Source organism: Ipomoea triloba, chromosome 10 (assembly GCF_003576645.1).
Source record: "Ipomoea triloba cultivar NCNSP0323 chromosome 10, ASM357664v1".
In the NCBI taxonomy this organism is placed as follows: Eukaryota; Viridiplantae; Streptophyta; class Magnoliopsida; order Solanales; family Convolvulaceae; genus Ipomoea; species Ipomoea triloba.
In genome coordinates this window covers 8,031,249-8,049,824 of record NC_044925.1, presented here as the reverse complement: position 1 = coordinate 8,049,824, position 18,576 = coordinate 8,031,249, and the positions used below count along the sequence as shown (strand labels likewise).

The 18,576-nt window shown below is 32.7% G+C and overlaps 1 protein-coding gene across 1 annotated transcript; it reads left to right on the top strand.

Moving 5' to 3' along the window:
• The first annotated feature begins 13,625 nt into the window (after nucleotides 1-13,625).
• Nucleotides 13,626-17,238, top strand: LOC116031431 (senescence-associated carboxylesterase 101-like). Its single transcript, XM_031273642.1, has 4 exons — nucleotides 13,626-13,734; nucleotides 13,832-14,213; nucleotides 15,239-15,823; nucleotides 16,317-17,238. Exons 1-4 carry the CDS (start codon nucleotides 13,706-13,708, stop codon nucleotides 17,118-17,120), a joined length of 1,800 nt encoding a protein of 599 aa, XP_031129502.1. The 5' UTR covers nucleotides 13,626-13,705; the 3' UTR covers nucleotides 17,121-17,238.
• Nucleotides 17,239-18,576: the final 1,338 nt, after the last annotated feature.

The window sequence follows — 18,576 nt, the reverse complement described above, 5'->3', positions numbered from 1 at the left end:
ATATGTGTCAACCAAGTTGCATCCAAAGTCTATTCCATGCATTTTTGTAGGATATTCTACAACTCAATTTGCCTAGTGTTTAGACCCCTCTACTAATCGCTTATATCTTTCTCAGCATGTTAAATTCGTTGACCATTGTTTTCCTTATGAAGAGATTTCAGCAAGTGTTCGTAAACCAAATGAACAAAGTTTGAATCCTTATTTTGTTCCCTATCTGGTTGTGCGTATTCCAATACCTGCGAGTGCTTCAGATCAATCCCACACTCAATCAGATATTCCTGTGGCCGGTCAATCTGACTCCCATGTTGCTGATACTCCAGGTAGCTCTCAAACCCCCTCTAACTCTGCGTCTCCCCAAGAGCCTCCTGCCGTTGCCTCACCACAAGATTCTGTCCACCCACAACCTGTTATATCTACGGAGTCCCCCTCTAACTCTGCGTCTCCCCAAGAGCCTCCTGCTGTCGCCTCACTACAAGATTCTGTCCACCCACAACCTGTTATATCTACGGAGTCTTCCTCGCAGTCTGTGGCTCCCCAAGAGCCTCCTGCTGTCACCTCACCACAAGATTCTGTCCACCCACAACCTGTTATATCTACGGAGTCTTCCTCGCAGTCTGTGGCTCCCCAAGAGCCTCCTGCCGTCTCTCAAGTACAACATCCATCTACTCGTCCAACTCGTATCCGTCGCCCTAATCCCAAGTACTACAATGATAAATTTGTGAATTGTACTACATCACATCCGTTGCCCTCTGCTATTGAACCATCTACGGTTGCCCAAGCTCTTCGGGATTCTAGATGGCGTACTGCAATGGATGATGAGTACAATGCTCTCATTCGTAATGATACTTGGGTTCTTGTTCCGAGGAGACATCATGTTACCATTGGCTGTAAATGGGTTTTTCGGGTGAAAAGGAAACCTGATGGTACTATTGATCGATATAAAGCACGGCTTGTTGCTAAAGGTTTTTTGCAGGAACCCGGGCGTGACTATTTTGAAACTTTTAGTCCTGTTATTAAGCCTGTGACTATTCGTCTTGTCCTCACAATTGCCTTGAGTCGCCATTGGCCTATACAACAGCTTGATGTCAACAACGCTTTCCTTCATGGCACATTGCATGAAGAGGTGTATATGGAGCAGCCACCTGGTTATTTTGATTCCCAACACCCAACGCATGTTTGTAAGTTAACAAAGGCTTTGTATGGCCTTAAACAAGCACCGCGTGCATGGTATATGGAGTTGTCAATTTATTTGTTGAGCATTGGTTTTCAGAAATCTATAGCAGATACATCTTTATTTATCTATCATTCAGATAGTGTCATTGTGTATTTTTTGGTCTATGTAGATGACATTATTCTGACAGGGAATAATTCTATCTTTTTGAAACGGTTCACGTCTGCTTTAGCAACCCGTTTCTCCATTCGTGATATGGGGTTCTTGCATCATTTTTTGGGAGTAGAAGTTGTTCCTGTGGCATCTGGGTTGTTTCTTTCTCAAAGTCAGTATCTTCAAGATGTTTTATTGCGTTTCAACATGGATGGTGCAAAACCGGTGTCTACACCAATGAGTTCTACTATTTCTTTGCCACCTGCCGATTTGTCAGCTGTTGTTGATGTTACGGGGTTTCATCGACTTATTGGTTTGCTTCAATATCTAACATTCACGCGACCAGAGGTCACTTTTGCTGTAAATCGCCTCTCTCAATATATGCATGCTCCAGGAGTTGTACACTGGCAGGCGGCAAAACACTTGTTGCGTTACTTGAAGGGCACTTGTTTTCATGGTCTTCTTCTCCGCCGTGGTTCTTCTCTTGCGATGACTGCATTTTCTGATTCTGATTGGGGTGGTATCCGGGATGATGGCCGCTCTACTACATCCTATGTTATTTATTGTGGTTCAAATATAGTTTCTTGGAAATCAGCTCGATAGAAAACTGTGTATCGGTCTTCCACAGAGGCGGAGTATTGTGCTTTAGCGCATGCCACTGCGGAGCTTCTGTGGATAAAAAATTTGATGTGTGAGTTGGGTATTCCGCCTAAACATCCACTTACTCTCTACTGTGATAATTTGGGAGCTACGTACGTTTGTCGCAATCCTGTCTTTCATTCTCGCATGAAACACTTGGCTTTGGACTATTTTTTTGTGCGTGAGAAGGTGGCGGATGACACTCTGTCAGTTCATCATATTCCATCCAGATATCAAATTGCTGATGTTCTTACCAAACCGTTGGGACGTGCCTCGTTTTTATACTTTCGGTCCAAGATTGGCGTTTCCGATGGATCCTCAATCTTGCGGGGGAAGCCTAGTTCTCATCCTTGTTTGTATTTTAGCAACTATTCTCTCTTAGTTTGTTTACCTGTAGAATAGGTTGTAGTTTGTTTAAACTTCCTCCTGCTTTCTCTCTCAGACAATGTATATATAAACTTCCTCCTACTTTCCCTTATAATCTTCACCCTAATCTAATAATTTGATGAAATCATTAGTCGCATACACTGTAGGTAAGTCGTGCACTTAGACCCAGAAGTCGACGGAATCCAACGTTATATCCTTCGCCCTAGATCTAGCCAAAACTTGTTTACACACCAAATTGTTGTTTTCGAACGACCACAAACCTTCTTTGAGGACAGGTTTCATATCTTTAACATGATATCCTTAACATGCGGGAACTAGAATAAGAAAAGATTATCATCAAGGGATAGAACACGCATCCCCATTACTGGACGCCACACGGACGCAAGAACCTACTACATATGATCGGACTTGATCAGCCTGTCTATGAGGAAATAGCCAACTACTTCCCAATGAGGCACATTATTAGTCTCGTCATGCAGGTCATGTACTATACCTCAAGACCTCCCACTTCTTCCTCCTCCAAAGTCAGATCTGAACATTTATCCTCGATAACACTTACATCCATTTTTCAACGACAACTAGAAGAGCACAGACAAAGGACTAAATAGACAGGAGAAACACTAACAAAACGGATGGACAAGAAGACAGAAGACAAAGAAAACAAACCCTAGAAAAACTAGGGAGAAAACTCTCTAGGAAGAAACCCTAGAGAGAGCCCACATAAAACTTATATATACACTATTTTATGTGTTGATTGTACTTCAGTTATATAAATATATGTAATTGTTGACATATTGTCATGATTAAAAAAATTGCTAGGCGCTCGACCGATTAATCATCGCCCAAGCAGTTGTGGTCTTGTTTGGTAAATAACGAATCCACCCAGACTTTGACGGATCCGCTAATTTGGCATATTGACTTAGTCAAAATGTCCAAATTAAAAATTTATGTTTGGTAAAATAGAGGTCCGGAGCAGCATTTTTGCTCCGAATCGCGGAAAACCAAACGCGTCAAGTAACAACGTTTGGGATGAGCATTTTAGGGAAGCCTGAGGCCAGGCTTCTTTCATAAAGAAGCCTTATCTTCTCTTGCCCATCCCAAGCATCGGGCTTCTCTTCTCTTGCCCATTCGATGTGGGATGGACAAGGGGAGAAACTAAAGGGGCGTTAAGCTTCCTTTTATTAGGGAGCTCAACGCCCCCCAACGCCCCCCCCCCCCCCCCCCCCCCNNCCCCCCCCCCCCCCCCCCCCCCTCCCCCCTTTTTTTTTTAACTTCCGATGTGGGATAAGAAATGATCCCACATCTTTTTGTTTTGTTTTAGTTCTAGTGTTTTTCTTATCATAATAATAATAATAATAATAATTTATTATTATTATTATTATTATTATTATTATTATTATTATTATTATACCCTTTTGATCATTTTACATGTTAACCGCTAATATAAATAGCTAATTTTACTAAATACCTTTATACAAACTGCTAAAATAATCCGCTTGTCAAACTCGTTGACACAATATGTTATTTGTTAACCGCTAATAGAATCTGCTAACCGCCGATTGCCAAACAAGTCCTGTGTATTTTTATTTTTTTATTTTTAAAAAATTGTTTAAATTTTTTTAAGACTTGATAATTTTAAACTATATAATACTTTAATATTTAATACTAAAATATTAAATATTAAGTTTAAAAAATCTAGGGTTTGAACGATTTAGGATTTTTCGCTCAAAACGACGTGACTTTGAGTAAAATAACTCATTTAAAAAAAAAAGAAGAAACAATAACTAATTAGTCGGGTGCCTAAGCGATCAGCGACTAAGTGGTTTATGCAGTGCCCAGGCAACCTAGCCGGCTAGCTGTCAAGACCATCGATTATGATGATACGCTAGGTAGTTGGTCAACGTCTTGGCGCCAATTAATTGGTGCTTAGGCGCGATATTTGCAACATTGCATATGGTATAGCTGCATATATTTTACCTTGTTCTATGACTTGGCCGAGCACAAGTATAGTTAATTTCAGAATTTTAGATTTAATTATCGGTTAATAGTTTATCATTTTGCCCTCACAATTGACAGCTATTGTGTAAAAATTTTATTGGATGACTGAACTTAACATTGCAACTAAATAAGTAAAATAACTAATATTGAAATGTAATGTTTTCAAATTAAAAATTAATGAAAATGTAAAAGGCAAATTATATTGTTGTAAATCATGGATAAATATTTATTTTTAATGTGTTAAAGATTTATTTTTAGATAATATACTTAAAAATTAATTTTTATTACTAGTGTTTAACGTGTCCTATTATACACTATAATAAAGTAGAAGACTTTTGATGAAATACAAAATATTAACTTTCTGTCTACTAAAAACTACGTCTTTTTTTTTTTTTTTTTTTTTTTTTTGTGCATTCAATGGAGTAATTTTGAAGTCACACACACTATATCGGGCCAGTTTTTAAATTTTTGTGGCCTCGTTCTTATAAATAAATGAGGTCATACCAAAAGCGTAATCTTTAAAATCAATACAACAACAACAACAACAACAACAACAATAATAATAATATTAATGTGGTAAAATGTTGTTGTGCGCAAAGAGAAAGATAAAAGGATTTAAAAAAAAAAAAAAAGTTGTGCCCAGCGGAAGGATTGAAAAAAAAGTTGTGCCCAAGACATGAGGAAGATATATATGTACAAAGTTGGAGTAAGATTTGAACCTCTGATCTCAAGTATGAAATACAATAAATTTACATTTTTACAATTTCTTCACTTAGAATCTTTTAAAATTAATTGCAAACTTGTTATTTTTAAATGTTTTAACTAGCTAGGTTGCTATGCACTTTTGAACAGGCTAAAGGTTTTGTGGTCAAGTGGCATAGCTGTGGCCCTATCAAGCGGCATAGCTGTGGCTCCTAAGTGAGAGGTCACAGGTTCAATCCCCAGTAGGGAAGGGGGGGGGGGGTTTATTTTTAGATAATATACTAAAATTAATTTTATTACTAGTGTTTAACGTGTCTATTATACACTATAATAAGTAAAGACTTTTGATGAAATACAAAATATTAACTTTCTGTCTACTAAAAACTACGTCTTTTTTTTTTTTTTTTTTTTTTTTTGTGCATTCAATGGAGTAATTTTGAAGTCACCACACTATAAAGTTTTTAAATTTTTGTGGCCTCGTTCTTATAAATAAATGAGGTTACCAAAAGCGTAATCTTTAAAATCAATACAACAACAACAACACAACAACATAAAATATATTAATGTGGTAAAATGTTGTTGTGCGCAAAGAGAAAGTAAGGATTTAAAAAAAAAAAAAAGTTGTGCCAGCGGAAGGATTAAAAAAGTTGTGCCCAAGATGAGGAAGATATATATGTACTTGGAGTAATTTGAACCTCTGATCTCAAGTATAAATACAATAAATTTACATTTTTACAATTTCTTCACTTAGACTTTTAAAAAAAATTAATTGCAAACTTGTTTATTTTTAAATGTTTAAACTATATTGCTATGTTTTGAAATAAATTTTGTGTCAACATTTTATTTTTTAATTACAGGTTCAATTCTTTTGTTTTAACAAAAGTTTAGTATACTCAATAGCTTTAATTATAAAATACCCAATGTTTATATTTGAATAAATATTTGAAAGTATATCAATGCAAGATTATATAGGAGAAATGTATACATGGGTAATTGAATGTCGAATTTTTTTATTTAAATATCTAACTCAAAGTATATGAATCCAAGATAATATAGAAAATTCATTATAATTATTACTAAAATATAAATGTTTGCAACCTTGTAAAATCGATAGTGTAAATATTTGGTCTAAAAATGATAGTCTAAATAAATACTACTTTTCATTTGAATTTTTCTAAGTGTTCTTAATTCTCTTTTGAGTAACATTGTCATTGTCTTCATCTTTACTATTTGTTCTCTTCCTTTTTGTTGGTAGTGTGTTATTTGCAATTCGGTTATTATTGGTAGCTTCATGCAATGAGATTATGATATAGGAGCTATGGACTTTCCTTTAGGTGTTATGCTTGGGGTTCATTTGGTTCAACCATTATTGTTGAATGAGTTATTGTGGATAAAGAAATCCCTAGTTTAAGAAAAAAGATTAAATAAATTAATAAAAATTTGAAAATTTAAAATATTATATATTCCAAAGATATTAAAATGTAGTTTCTTAGATCACTTCAATTTGCTTGGTAATGGGTTATTTGAGTACTTTCATTGTCAACAAATCCCTCAAGTAGTTAATATGATTGGTTTCAAACTATTCTTTTTTATTTTTTTCATGGTATTAAAGAAATACATATGTATCATTTTTTGGTATAACTACTAATTTATTTAATTCAATAAGAGTAAAATAGAGCGATTACGCTTCAATTTGTTGGGTTATTTGAGTACTCTCTTTGTCAACCAATTCCAAGTAGTTAATATAATTAGCTTCAAATTATTTAAATTTTTTTTCATAGTATTAATAAAATACTTGTTAAATAAATATATAACATTATTTTGTACTATAACTTTGATATTTAATTATAAGATATTGTAAAAATAAGATAATGGGGAATATAATAATGAATATCAATTGATAAATTTGAATGTAAAGAATCTTTGCATGAGAGAAAATAAAGACAATATAACTAATGAAATTATTTCTCTTATTTAATTTAATTTTTTGATAATGAATAATTTTTTCAAATAAAGGTATTGTAGACACATAATTCTAAATTAAAGAAATACATATGTATCATTTTTTGTTGTAGCTACTAATTTATTTAATTTAATTAATAAGAGTAAATAGAGTGAGAAACTTAATTATGTCACATTTGATTGAGATGAGATTCGAACCTAAGACCTTTCTTATAGGAATTAATGGGTAAGTTAAAAGTTAACGGAATATTAACGGAGAAGAGAATATTTAACGGAAAACTTAACGGATAATCATAAAAGTAAGGTTAAATTAGGTAATCTCTATGAATAATATTAATCTGAATTATCTTAACCATCTATTTGATTAAATAATTCATCTGAGTCATACATTTGATTAAATAATTTGACTGCCATTTTTTCTACCTATTTTAGGCCTAACACTATTTGGCTCTTATTAGTATAGTAGATATAAAATCAACCTTCAAGATTAATAATGATTAAAAAAAATGGTGGCAATTTGATCTTTTTGCATCTATGTCAAATTTAAGGTGCGTGCGTCGGATTAAAGTTTTAGGTTCATGATTTTCCTTCTTAAGGTGTGTGATTTGTATACTTAAGGTGCGCCAATTGTTGAAACCTAAGGTGCACCATTTTAAAACTTTAGATGCGGGGTTTGTGTTCTTAAGGTGCTTTGTTTGTGTGCTTAAAGTGCGCCATTTTAAAACTTTAGGTGTGTGATTTGTGTTCTTAAGATACTTTCTTTGTGTGCTTAAGTTGCACTATTTTAATGCTTAAAGTGCGTCAATATTGGAGCCCACACAAAACTCAATTTTGTAGGAATAAAATTTTTCAAAAAACCNAAAAAAAAAAAAAAAAAAAACTAGCTACGTAATATATATACTACTTCTATACCCAATGTTTATATTTGAATAAATATTTGAAAGTATATCAATGCAAGATTATATAGGAGAAATGTATACATGGGTAATTGAATGTCGAATTTTTTTATTTAAATATCTAACTCAAAGTATATGAATCCAAGATAATATAGAAAATTCATTATAATTATTACTAAAATATAAATGTTTGCAACCTTGTAAAATCGATAGTGTAAATATTTGGTCTAAAAATGATAGTCTAAATAAATACTACTTTTCATTTGAATTTTTCTAAGTGTTCTTAATTCTCTTTTGAGTAACATTGTCATTGTCTTCATCTTTACTATTTGTTCTCTTCCTTTTTGTTGGTAGTGTGTTATTTGCAATTCGGTTATTATTGGTAGCTTCATGCAATGAGATTATGATATAGGAGCTATGGACTTTCCTTTAGGTGTTATGCTTGGGGTTCATTTGGTTCAACCATTATTGTTGAATGAGTTATTGTGGATAAAGAAATCCCTAGTTTAAGAAAAAAGATTAAATAAATTAATAAAAATTTGAAAATTTAAAATATTATATATTCCAAAGATATTAAAATGTAGTTTCTTAGATCACTTCAATTTGCTTGGTAATGGGTTATTTGAGTACTTTCATTGTCAACAAATCCCTCAAGTAGTTAATATGATTGGTTTCAAACTATTCTTTTTTATTTTTTTCATGGTATTAAAGAAATACATATGTATCATTTTTTGGTATAACTACTAATTTATTTAATTCAATAAGAGTAAAATAGAGCGATTACGCTTCAATTTGTTGGGTTATTTGAGTACTCTCTTTGTCAACCAATTCCAAGTAGTTAATATAATTAGCTTCAAATTATTTAAATTTTTTTTCATAGTATTAATAAAATACTTGTTAAATAAATATATAACATTATTTTGTACTATAACTTTGATATTTAATTATAAGATATTGTAAAAATAAGATAATGGGGAATATAATAATGAATATCAATTGATAAATTTGAATGTAAAGAATCTTTGCATGAGAGAAAATAAAGACAATATAACTAATGAAATTATTTCTCTTATTTAATTTAATTTTTTGATAATGAATAATTTTTTCAAATAAAGGTATTGTAGACACATAATTCTAAATTAAAGAAATACATATGTATCATTTTTTGTTGTAGCTACTAATTTATTTAATTTAATTAATAAGAGTAAATAGAGTGAGAAACTTAATTATGTCACATTTGATTGAGATGAGATTCGAACCTAAGACCTTTCTTATAGGAATTAATGGGTAAGTTAAAAGTTAACGGAATATTAACGGAGAAGAGAATATTTAACGGAAAACTTAACGGATAATCATAAAAGTAAGGTTAAATTAGGTAATCTCTATGAATAATATTAATCTGAATTATCTTAACCATCTATTTGATTAAATAATTCATCTGAGTCATACATTTGATTAAATAATTTGACTGCCATTTTTTCTACCTATTTTAGGCCTAACACTATTTGGCTCTTATTAGTATAGTAGATATAAAATCAACCTTCAAGATTAATAATGATTAAAAAAAATGGTGGCAATTTGATCTTTTTGCATCTATGTCAAATTTAAGGTGCGTGCGTCGGATTAAAGTTTTAGGTTCATGATTTTCCTTCTTAAGGTGTGTGATTTGTATACTTAAGGTGCGCCAATTGTTGAAACCTAAGGTGCACCATTTTAAAACTTTAGATGCGGGGTTTGTGTTCTTAAGGTGCTTTGTTTGTGTGCTTAAAGTGCGCCATTTTAAAACTTTAGGTGTGTGATTTGTGTTCTTAAGATACTTTCTTTGTGTGCTTAAGTTGCACTATTTTAATGCTTAAAGTGCGTCAATATTGGAGCCCACACAAAACTCAATTTTGTAGGAATAAAATTTTTCAAAAAACCGTACGCTCTGTTAGGAACAACTGTATTTTAGATTTTGATTATGCCAAAAGATTTTAACGGATTTATTTAAAATGCCTATAAATACCTTCATTCAAGATTGAAGAAGGTGGTAGCCAATCAAGTGAAAAATTCTCAAGTAGTGCTCAAAGTTTCAAGTTAGATAACTCGTGACCAATGAGAGAGACAAAAAGCTACAAAGCTATATCAATATTAGAGACTTGTGATGCTCAAGTGAAGTTCATGATCCAAATTCAAAGAAGTCAAGTTCTCTTGTTGGATATTGATGAACAATTTTCTTCAAACATTTGTATCTCTACTCGGTAAAAGGAAAAAGAGGCAGAGTAAACTCTTGGAGTTGAAAAACCTAGACACTCAAGTCCAGCTTTGTGTTCAAGGATTGAATGATCTCTTTGTACTAAAGGGATAGTGCAAACCTCCTTTGAAGTTTTAGGGAGAAGAATGGAGTAAGCTGAGTTGGTCGAACTACTAAAAAAAAATCCCTCTCTCTCCCTCTCTGCTTATTTACTGCATATTTCATACTCTCTAACACGTGCAAATTCTAACCTTTGAAAAGAACAAATCTATGTGCAAAACCACTTAAAAAGGGTTAAAACATTTCCGCTGTGCATACTCAACGANCATTGTCATTGTCTTCATCTTTACTATTTGTTCTCTTCCTTTTTGTTGGTAGTGTGTTATTTGCAATTCGGTTATTATTGGTAGCTTCATGCAATGAGATTATGATATAGGAGCTATGGACTTTCCTTTAGGTGTTATGCTTGGGGTTCATTTGGTTCAACCATTATTGTTGAATGAGTTATTGTGGATAAAGAAATCCCTAGTTTAAGAAAAAAGATTAAATAAATTAATAAAAATTTGAAAATTTAAAATATTATATATTCCAAAGATATTAAAATGTAGTTTCTTAGATCACTTCAATTTGCTTGGTAATGGGTTATTTGAGTACTTTCATTGTCAACAAATCCCTCAAGTAGTTAATATGATTGGTTTCAAACTATTCTTTTTTATTTTTTTCATGGTATTAAAGAAATACATATGTATCATTTTTTGGTATAACTACTAATTTATTTAATTCAATAAGAGTAAAATAGAGCGATTACGCTTCAATTTGTTGGGTTATTTGAGTACTCTCTTTGTCAACCAATTCCAAGTAGTTAATATAATTAGCTTCAAATTATTTAAATTTTTTTTCATAGTATTAATAAAATACTTGTTAAATAAATATATAACATTATTTTGTACTATAACTTTGATATTTAATTATAAGATATTGTAAAAATAAGATAATGGGGAATATAATAATGAATATCAATTGATAAATTTGAATGTAAAGAATCTTTGCATGAGAGAAAATAAAGACAATATAACTAATGAAATTATTTCTCTTATTTAATTTAATTTTTTGATAATGAATAATTTTTTCAAATAAAGGTATTGTAGACACATAATTCTAAATTAAAGAAATACATATGTATCATTTTTTGTTGTAGCTACTAATTTATTTAATTTAATTAATAAGAGTAAATAGAGTGAGAAACTTAATTATGTCACATTTGATTGAGATGAGATTCGAACCTAAGACCTTTCTTATAGGAATTAATGGGTAAGTTAAAAGTTAACGGAATATTAACGGAGAAGAGAATATTTAACGGAAAACTTAACGGATAATCATAAAAGTAAGGTTAAATTAGGTAATCTCTATGAATAATATTAATCTGAATTATCTTAACCATCTATTTGATTAAATAATTCATCTGAGTCATACATTTGATTAAATAATTTGACTGCCATTTTTTCTACCTATTTTAGGCCTAACACTATTTGGCTCTTATTAGTATAGTAGATATAAAATCAACCTTCAAGATTAATAATGATTAAAAAAAATGGTGGCAATTTGATCTTTTTGCATCTATGTCAAATTTAAGGTGCGTGCGTCGGATTAAAGTTTTAGGTTCATGATTTTCCTTCTTAAGGTGTGTGATTTGTATACTTAAGGTGCGCCAATTGTTGAAACCTAAGGTGCACCATTTTAAAACTTTAGATGCGGGGTTTGTGTTCTTAAGGTGCTTTGTTTGTGTGCTTAAAGTGCGCCATTTTAAAACTTTAGGTGTGTGATTTGTGTTCTTAAGATACTTTCTTTGTGTGCTTAAGTTGCACTATTTTAATGCTTAAAGTGCGTCAATATTGGAGCCCACACAAAACTCAATTTTGTAGGAATAAAATTTTTCAAAAAACCGTACGCTCTGTTAGGAACAACTGTATTTTAGATTTTGATTATGCCAAAAGATTTTAACGGATTTATTTAAAATGCCTATAAATACCTTCATTCAAGATTGAAGAAGGTGGTAGCCAATCAAGTGAAAAATTCTCAAGTAGTGCTCAAAGTTTCAAGTTAGATAACTCGTGACCAATGAGAGAGACAAAAAGCTACAAAGCTATATCAATATTAGAGACTTGTGATGCTCAAGTGAAGTTCATGATCCAAATTCAAAGAAGTCAAGTTCTCTTGTTGGATATTGATGAACAATTTTCTTCAAACATTTGTATCTCTACTCGGTAAAAGGAAAAAGAGGCAGAGTAAACTCTTGGAGTTGAAAAACCTAGACACTCAAGTCCAGCTTTGTGTTCAAGGATTGAATGATCTCTTTGTACTAAAGGGATAGTGCAAACCTCCTTTGAAGTTTTAGGGAGAAGAATGGAGTAAGCTGAGTTGGTCGAACTACTAAAAAAAAATCCCTCTCTCTCCCTCTCTGCTTATTTACTGCATATTTCATACTCTCTAACACGTGCAAATTCTAACCTTTGAAAAGAACAAATCTATGTGCAAAACCACTTAAAAAGGGTTAAAACATTTCCGCTGTGCATACTCAACGAATTGTTATTGCAAAGAAATTTACCCTTCGAAGCTATAACTGAATCGTTAAAAAACTCTAATGGTTCACAAGTCTATTCACCCCCTCTAGACTTGTAACTCCAACCTTTTGGGACCAACACTCTCCATTAGTGTAAAAATCATAGCTTAATTTTTTCCTTCCAAACAAACTCATTAAAATTCGCCTTTCAACAATATGTTGAGCGGGTTAGTCTGACTGACCCATCCACTCAGTGTGCAATCATTATTTCATGGACCATGGTCCACGCATTTGTGTGAACCATAAATAAAAAGTACGTTTTAATATATTAAAAGTACATTATTTGTATACATAAAGTATATTTATTTGAAAGTACATGATTTTTATATATTATCAAATAATGTATATTCAATACACAGATAATGAACTTTTTGTATTTTAAAAATGTATATTACAATTATGATCCACACAATTATATGGATCATGGTCCACACAATAATTTGTCCAGTATGCCGCGTTTGACATATCTCATATGAGAAATGCATAACCGCTATGTGTTTATACTTTTATAGATGTGGACGTAGGAATATACGCATGGCATTCATTCAATATTTTTTAAATTAAAAAAGAGTTAATTCACAAAAAATTCAAACAATTTGTAGTTAAATCCTAAATCAATTAAACTAGTTGAAATAAGAAAAAATAACAAATGAAAAATATGAAAAGGCAAAAAGTATCAAAAAAATAATAGTCTGAGATATTAAATAAAAACGATAATTTTGGACTAAATTTAGAATTGACACAAAAAATAGGGGTCTCTAGCGAAATTAACTCATTAAAAAAATGTAAATTACATTTGACAAATGCATTTTTAAATTTTAACTAATAGGGTCACATCATTTTCCAATTGAAAATTTCTTATTAGGGTCGTCCATTTTAATCCAATACTTTGAAATTTTGGTTCAATTTCCCATTGTTGTTAATGGCATCCTAAGCAGTAAGCTATGGCGGCAATGATGAACCCATCTCCCCTGTAAGCTTCTCAGATGCAACTTGTAACTAAAGGCTTTGCGCCAACCATTTTCAATTCTCACCTCCTACTTCTTCTTCTTCGCCTTCTTGTTGAATAGGTTCAGCAGTGGGCAGGAACTGGCAAGCTTGGCGGTCTCTTCTGATGTGCTTCGGCGTTCTTGGAACGCGATTTCGGAGCTCCGAAATCAAATCCATGGGCGTGATGATCCGACATCGCCTCTCACCGTGAGAGTCAACCATCAAGTCTTCCAGGATGCATCACTTGGTACCATCATTGCTTTTGTGACCACCGCTGATTGCACTGGGAATCATCTACGAGAATTAGGTACAGAGCTGGTCTCATACCAAGAATTCAGCGCTACACTTTCCTCTGAGTTTGATTTCATTGATGACAAAGTCAACTCTTCGTTTCATTTCCACAAAGCTGCGGTTGACCTTTTTGTCTCTGTCAAAGATGACGTCTCTTCCATCACACACCAGGTATCTCTTCATTTTTATTGTTATTTTTAGGGAAAAATGCAATTATATTCCCTCAATTGATCCATCATGCTAGCGGTTTTAGTCTGTAATTTTTTACCTGATATACATTCTTTTAAGTCTTTAAAAAAGTTACACGTTTTAACTTAGTAGCAACAAAACAATTAAACTCTATTGAAATTATATTTAGTAATTAGTACAAGGGTATTTTAGTACTTTTTAATGGTTTTCTTTAATTATAATATTATTTGGTCTCGATATTTCATTTGTAAATAAAAAACATGATTTTAACATGGTCATGTAGAGAAAATAAAGACGATGTGCAAAAATTGAAAAGAAAAATTTTAGGGATGAAGGTTGTCAAATCTCTATTTTGCAGATGAAATACCAAAACAGACAATGTTATAAAGAACAAAGATAATAAAATTTTAAAATATCTATATACTAAGTAAAATTTTAATAGAGTTTAATAGTTTTGCTGCTCCAAGGTTAAGAATTCAACTTTTTTGAAGAGTTAGGGGTATATATTACAACGATAAAAAGTTAGGGACTAAAATCGCTAGCAAGGAATAATTGAGGGACTAAAATTGCATTTTTCCCTTATTTTTATTGTTATTTTGGTGATTTTTCCCATGTATCTTTGCTTTTGTCAGATAATTACTATCATTCTTACCTTTTCTCACTGAATTGTGTTAGTCATTCTGGTTAGATTTGTAATCCTGACCTTGCCTTTGGCAATTCTAATTAACATCACATCACATTATATAGTGATATGAATGACAATTCAAATGCTTGGATTAGAGCTTTCTATTGGTATGTGCTACTATGTAAGTATTTATTATATTATTAAACCATTCTTCATTTATGGCCAAAACCTGGTAATTCCATTGGGATGAGCATTCTAACTTTCTTTTTTGAATAATGCATAAACGTTGTGTTGATTGTGATGCATGGGTTTGCTTCTTTGTGGGAGTGTCAAGGCAATGTTTACTGACACTTTGTATTGTTTTCTGACTTTTCTCATGTAGTTTGAATCTTCCCGTCCTGTTATTATAACTGGGCATTCGTTAGGAGGATCTGTGGCATCTCTCTTCACCTTATGGCTACTTGATAGCATGTCTGCCCGCATGTATCGCAACTCTACCCTCTGCATTACTTTTGGTTCACCACTCCTTGGAGACAATGGATTCCAAGAAGCCATCTCAGAGTACCCAAGATGGAACTCTAGCTTTCTGCACGTGGTCTATGACAAAGATCCAATTCTGTTCTTCGTCATGTCAGATCAGAATGATGATACTCTTCGCTCAAATTCTGAACTCTGTTCATATAGACCGTTTGGTACGACTCTTATATGCTCAGAATCGGGCTATTCTTGTTTTGAAGACACTGAATCAGTTCTGGAACTAATGAAGACTATAGTTTTATTAAACTCTGCTGCTAATCAAAATCCTGGACACTGCTGGCCTGAGTTTGTTGATTATGGCGGTATTTTGGAACGCCTTTGTTGGAAAATGGTGTGCAAGGGAATTTCAAAGTTGCCTGACTCATTAAGCAATCCACTTCAAGCAGGAATAGTTTTACAACTGGATGAGATTGGGATTGAAAAAATGCAGGTAATTGAACTATGTTCAAATTGTCCTCCTTTGCATGTTGTTTGTTATATGGAGAACTATGGCTGAATTTAAGTTTCTTCTACCTTATAAATACTTCTCATATACATGTTTTCTGAATGAAAAATGTTAACTTTCCCTACTAAAATCACTCTCTGACATGTCATTATCTATAAGTAAATCTTAACAAGGAAAAACATTTTTTTTAAACACTCGTGATTCTTTATAAGTAGTATCTGTTCAATACTTTCTCAATCTTTTTCAGCACAAAGAATCAATGCTCTCACCACCGTGGTTCGATCTTGTGACCACCTATTTGGCTGGCAAAAAGGAAAAACTTTTATTTTTGTTGGTTATTTTGAGATAGTAAAGAGTTCACATAATAATCCAATACAATAATGACATGTCAATGAGTGAATATTAAGAAGTGATTCTGGTAGGGGAATATAGCATTACTCTCTTTGTTTACATAAAATTATTGCTTTTAATGAAGCAGGATGGCAAAAACACAAGCTGTCTTGTAACAAAGATTGTAGAAAGGGCAGTGTCTATTCCACAACACAAGAGGAATGGTTTTCTTCCCAACAAGATACTAATGGAAATGAAGGTACACATTACTCATCTTGAATGGTATATGAAGGGCATTGTGGATCAAGTAGGATACTATGACAGGTATAAGACAATTCGCTCCCGAAGCAGAGATGAAGCAAAAAGTAAACTAGAAATCATCCAACACCACAAAATTCTGAATCTGAACTGGGAAAGAATTGTGCGAGAAGCAGAGAACATGCTTCAGAAAGAAGGGGCGAATTTTCAGGGTCGTTGGCTTTATGCAGGGACAAACTATAGAAGGATCGTCGAACCACTTGACATAGCGGAATACTATAGCAAAGGCAAAAGAGATTACCTAACTCAGGGAAGATCTGAGCATTATAGAGTATTGGAACAGTGGTGGAAGGATGATCTACCAGTCCAGATTGCAGATACAAAAAGAAGTAGAGCTTCTACACTAACCGAGGATTCGTGCTTTTGGGCTCATGTAGAGGAGGCTATTATATTGTGCAAACTGTTGAAAAATGGACAAAATAGTAGAGATGTTGAAGATTCATTTAGGAAGGAGCTGATTAAATTTGAGGAGTATGTGATGGATTTGGTAAATAATTACTCAGTATCTTATCAGATTTTCTGGCCAGGGAGCACATTCATGCAGTGGTGGAGAGAGTATTGCAAAATTGTAGGTGATACATATAATTCACCCTTGTCTGATTTTATGAAACACCATTATCATAAGTATGCTTAGAAAATCATTTGTTGCTACAACTTCTGTTTCATTGAAAATCTGTTGTGAATAAAATGTAAATGTATCAACTATTTTGTGATGAGGGTTTTAAGTGTTTCCAAATAATCATTTCAAAATCTATTGTGGTTATACTAAAAACAAGTGTTTTTTTTTTTTTAAATACTCCTAGCTAGTCATTTTAGAATCTATGTGTGTGTAGACCTATGAGGTGTTTTGGATATTTCTCCAATCGTTTTACGGTCCGAGTTTACCCAACTAAACCCCGCTCATTCCAAGAGGCACAGGAGCTTGGCCAAAAAGAATTGAGAATCTATTGTAATTTGATGGAGTGATAGTCATTCTAGCTATTAGTACATTGGTGTTAGCATTTGTCATTGCCAATATGCGTGCTTCTATAACATGGTCAGCTAACTTCGTTACAACCAACTGAGTACCATTGCAAATGTCAAAAGTGTGGTCAATATTTCTCATTAACATTACAGGCAACCCAATCTTTAAGGTTAATTAATGATTTCAAAGTATATAATATTTAACAAATGATGTAAATATGTCATTCGATTTAATTTCAGTCTTTACTAAAAATTGTTCAGTTGATTAATAAGTGTACACAAAATTAGCATTATTACAGACATTAAAAAAAAAAAAAAGCAAGTAACATTTAATTTGAAATAGTAACATTTAATCACTGACTTTTTCTTAATCTTCTCTCAAAAAGTTGAATCCCCAATCCCAACGTCCCGACCCGCCAAAGCATCTTCTTTTTCTTGATTTGGAAGAACGCAATGCCCATTGCCATAGCAGCGAAAAAATAAAATAAAACCAAATAGAACATCAGATTAAAAAGAAAAATGGATCGAACTTGATGGAACTAGAGCTCAAGGTTGATTCTCTATTGGTGTTCATGGTTGCAGAGCTTATTTTAGTAACTAATTTTTTCTCGCGCATTGTGCGAATGTGATAATGCACAATGATTATTTTAAAATAAGTACTTCAAAGTATATATTAATACAAGATTATATAGGAGATGTTCATGCATAGGTAATTGATTGTTGAATTTATTTATTTAAATCAATAATTCAAATTATATGAATGCAAGATAATATAGGAGATATTGATTATAAGGCAAAAACTTGTCTGAGACCGTCTCACGGATTTCAATCCGTGAGACGGGTCGGATAATTAATTAATGGGTTAATTAGACGGTTTCAAGTTCCTACTAGATCTGTTTCCCTCTTTGTTTTTCTACCACATGATTTATTCTCCACTCTCACGCCTCCCATCTTCTTCGCCTCCTATGGCCTCATCTCCTGCCCGAGCCTTCGCCTCCTCCTCCACCTCCCATCTCCTCCGCCTCGATTTCCACCGCTACTCCAACTCCCATGATCATTGCAACGTACAGAGAATTTTTGTATAGCCATATAGAAGCACACACACTGCTAAAACTACTAAGATCAGA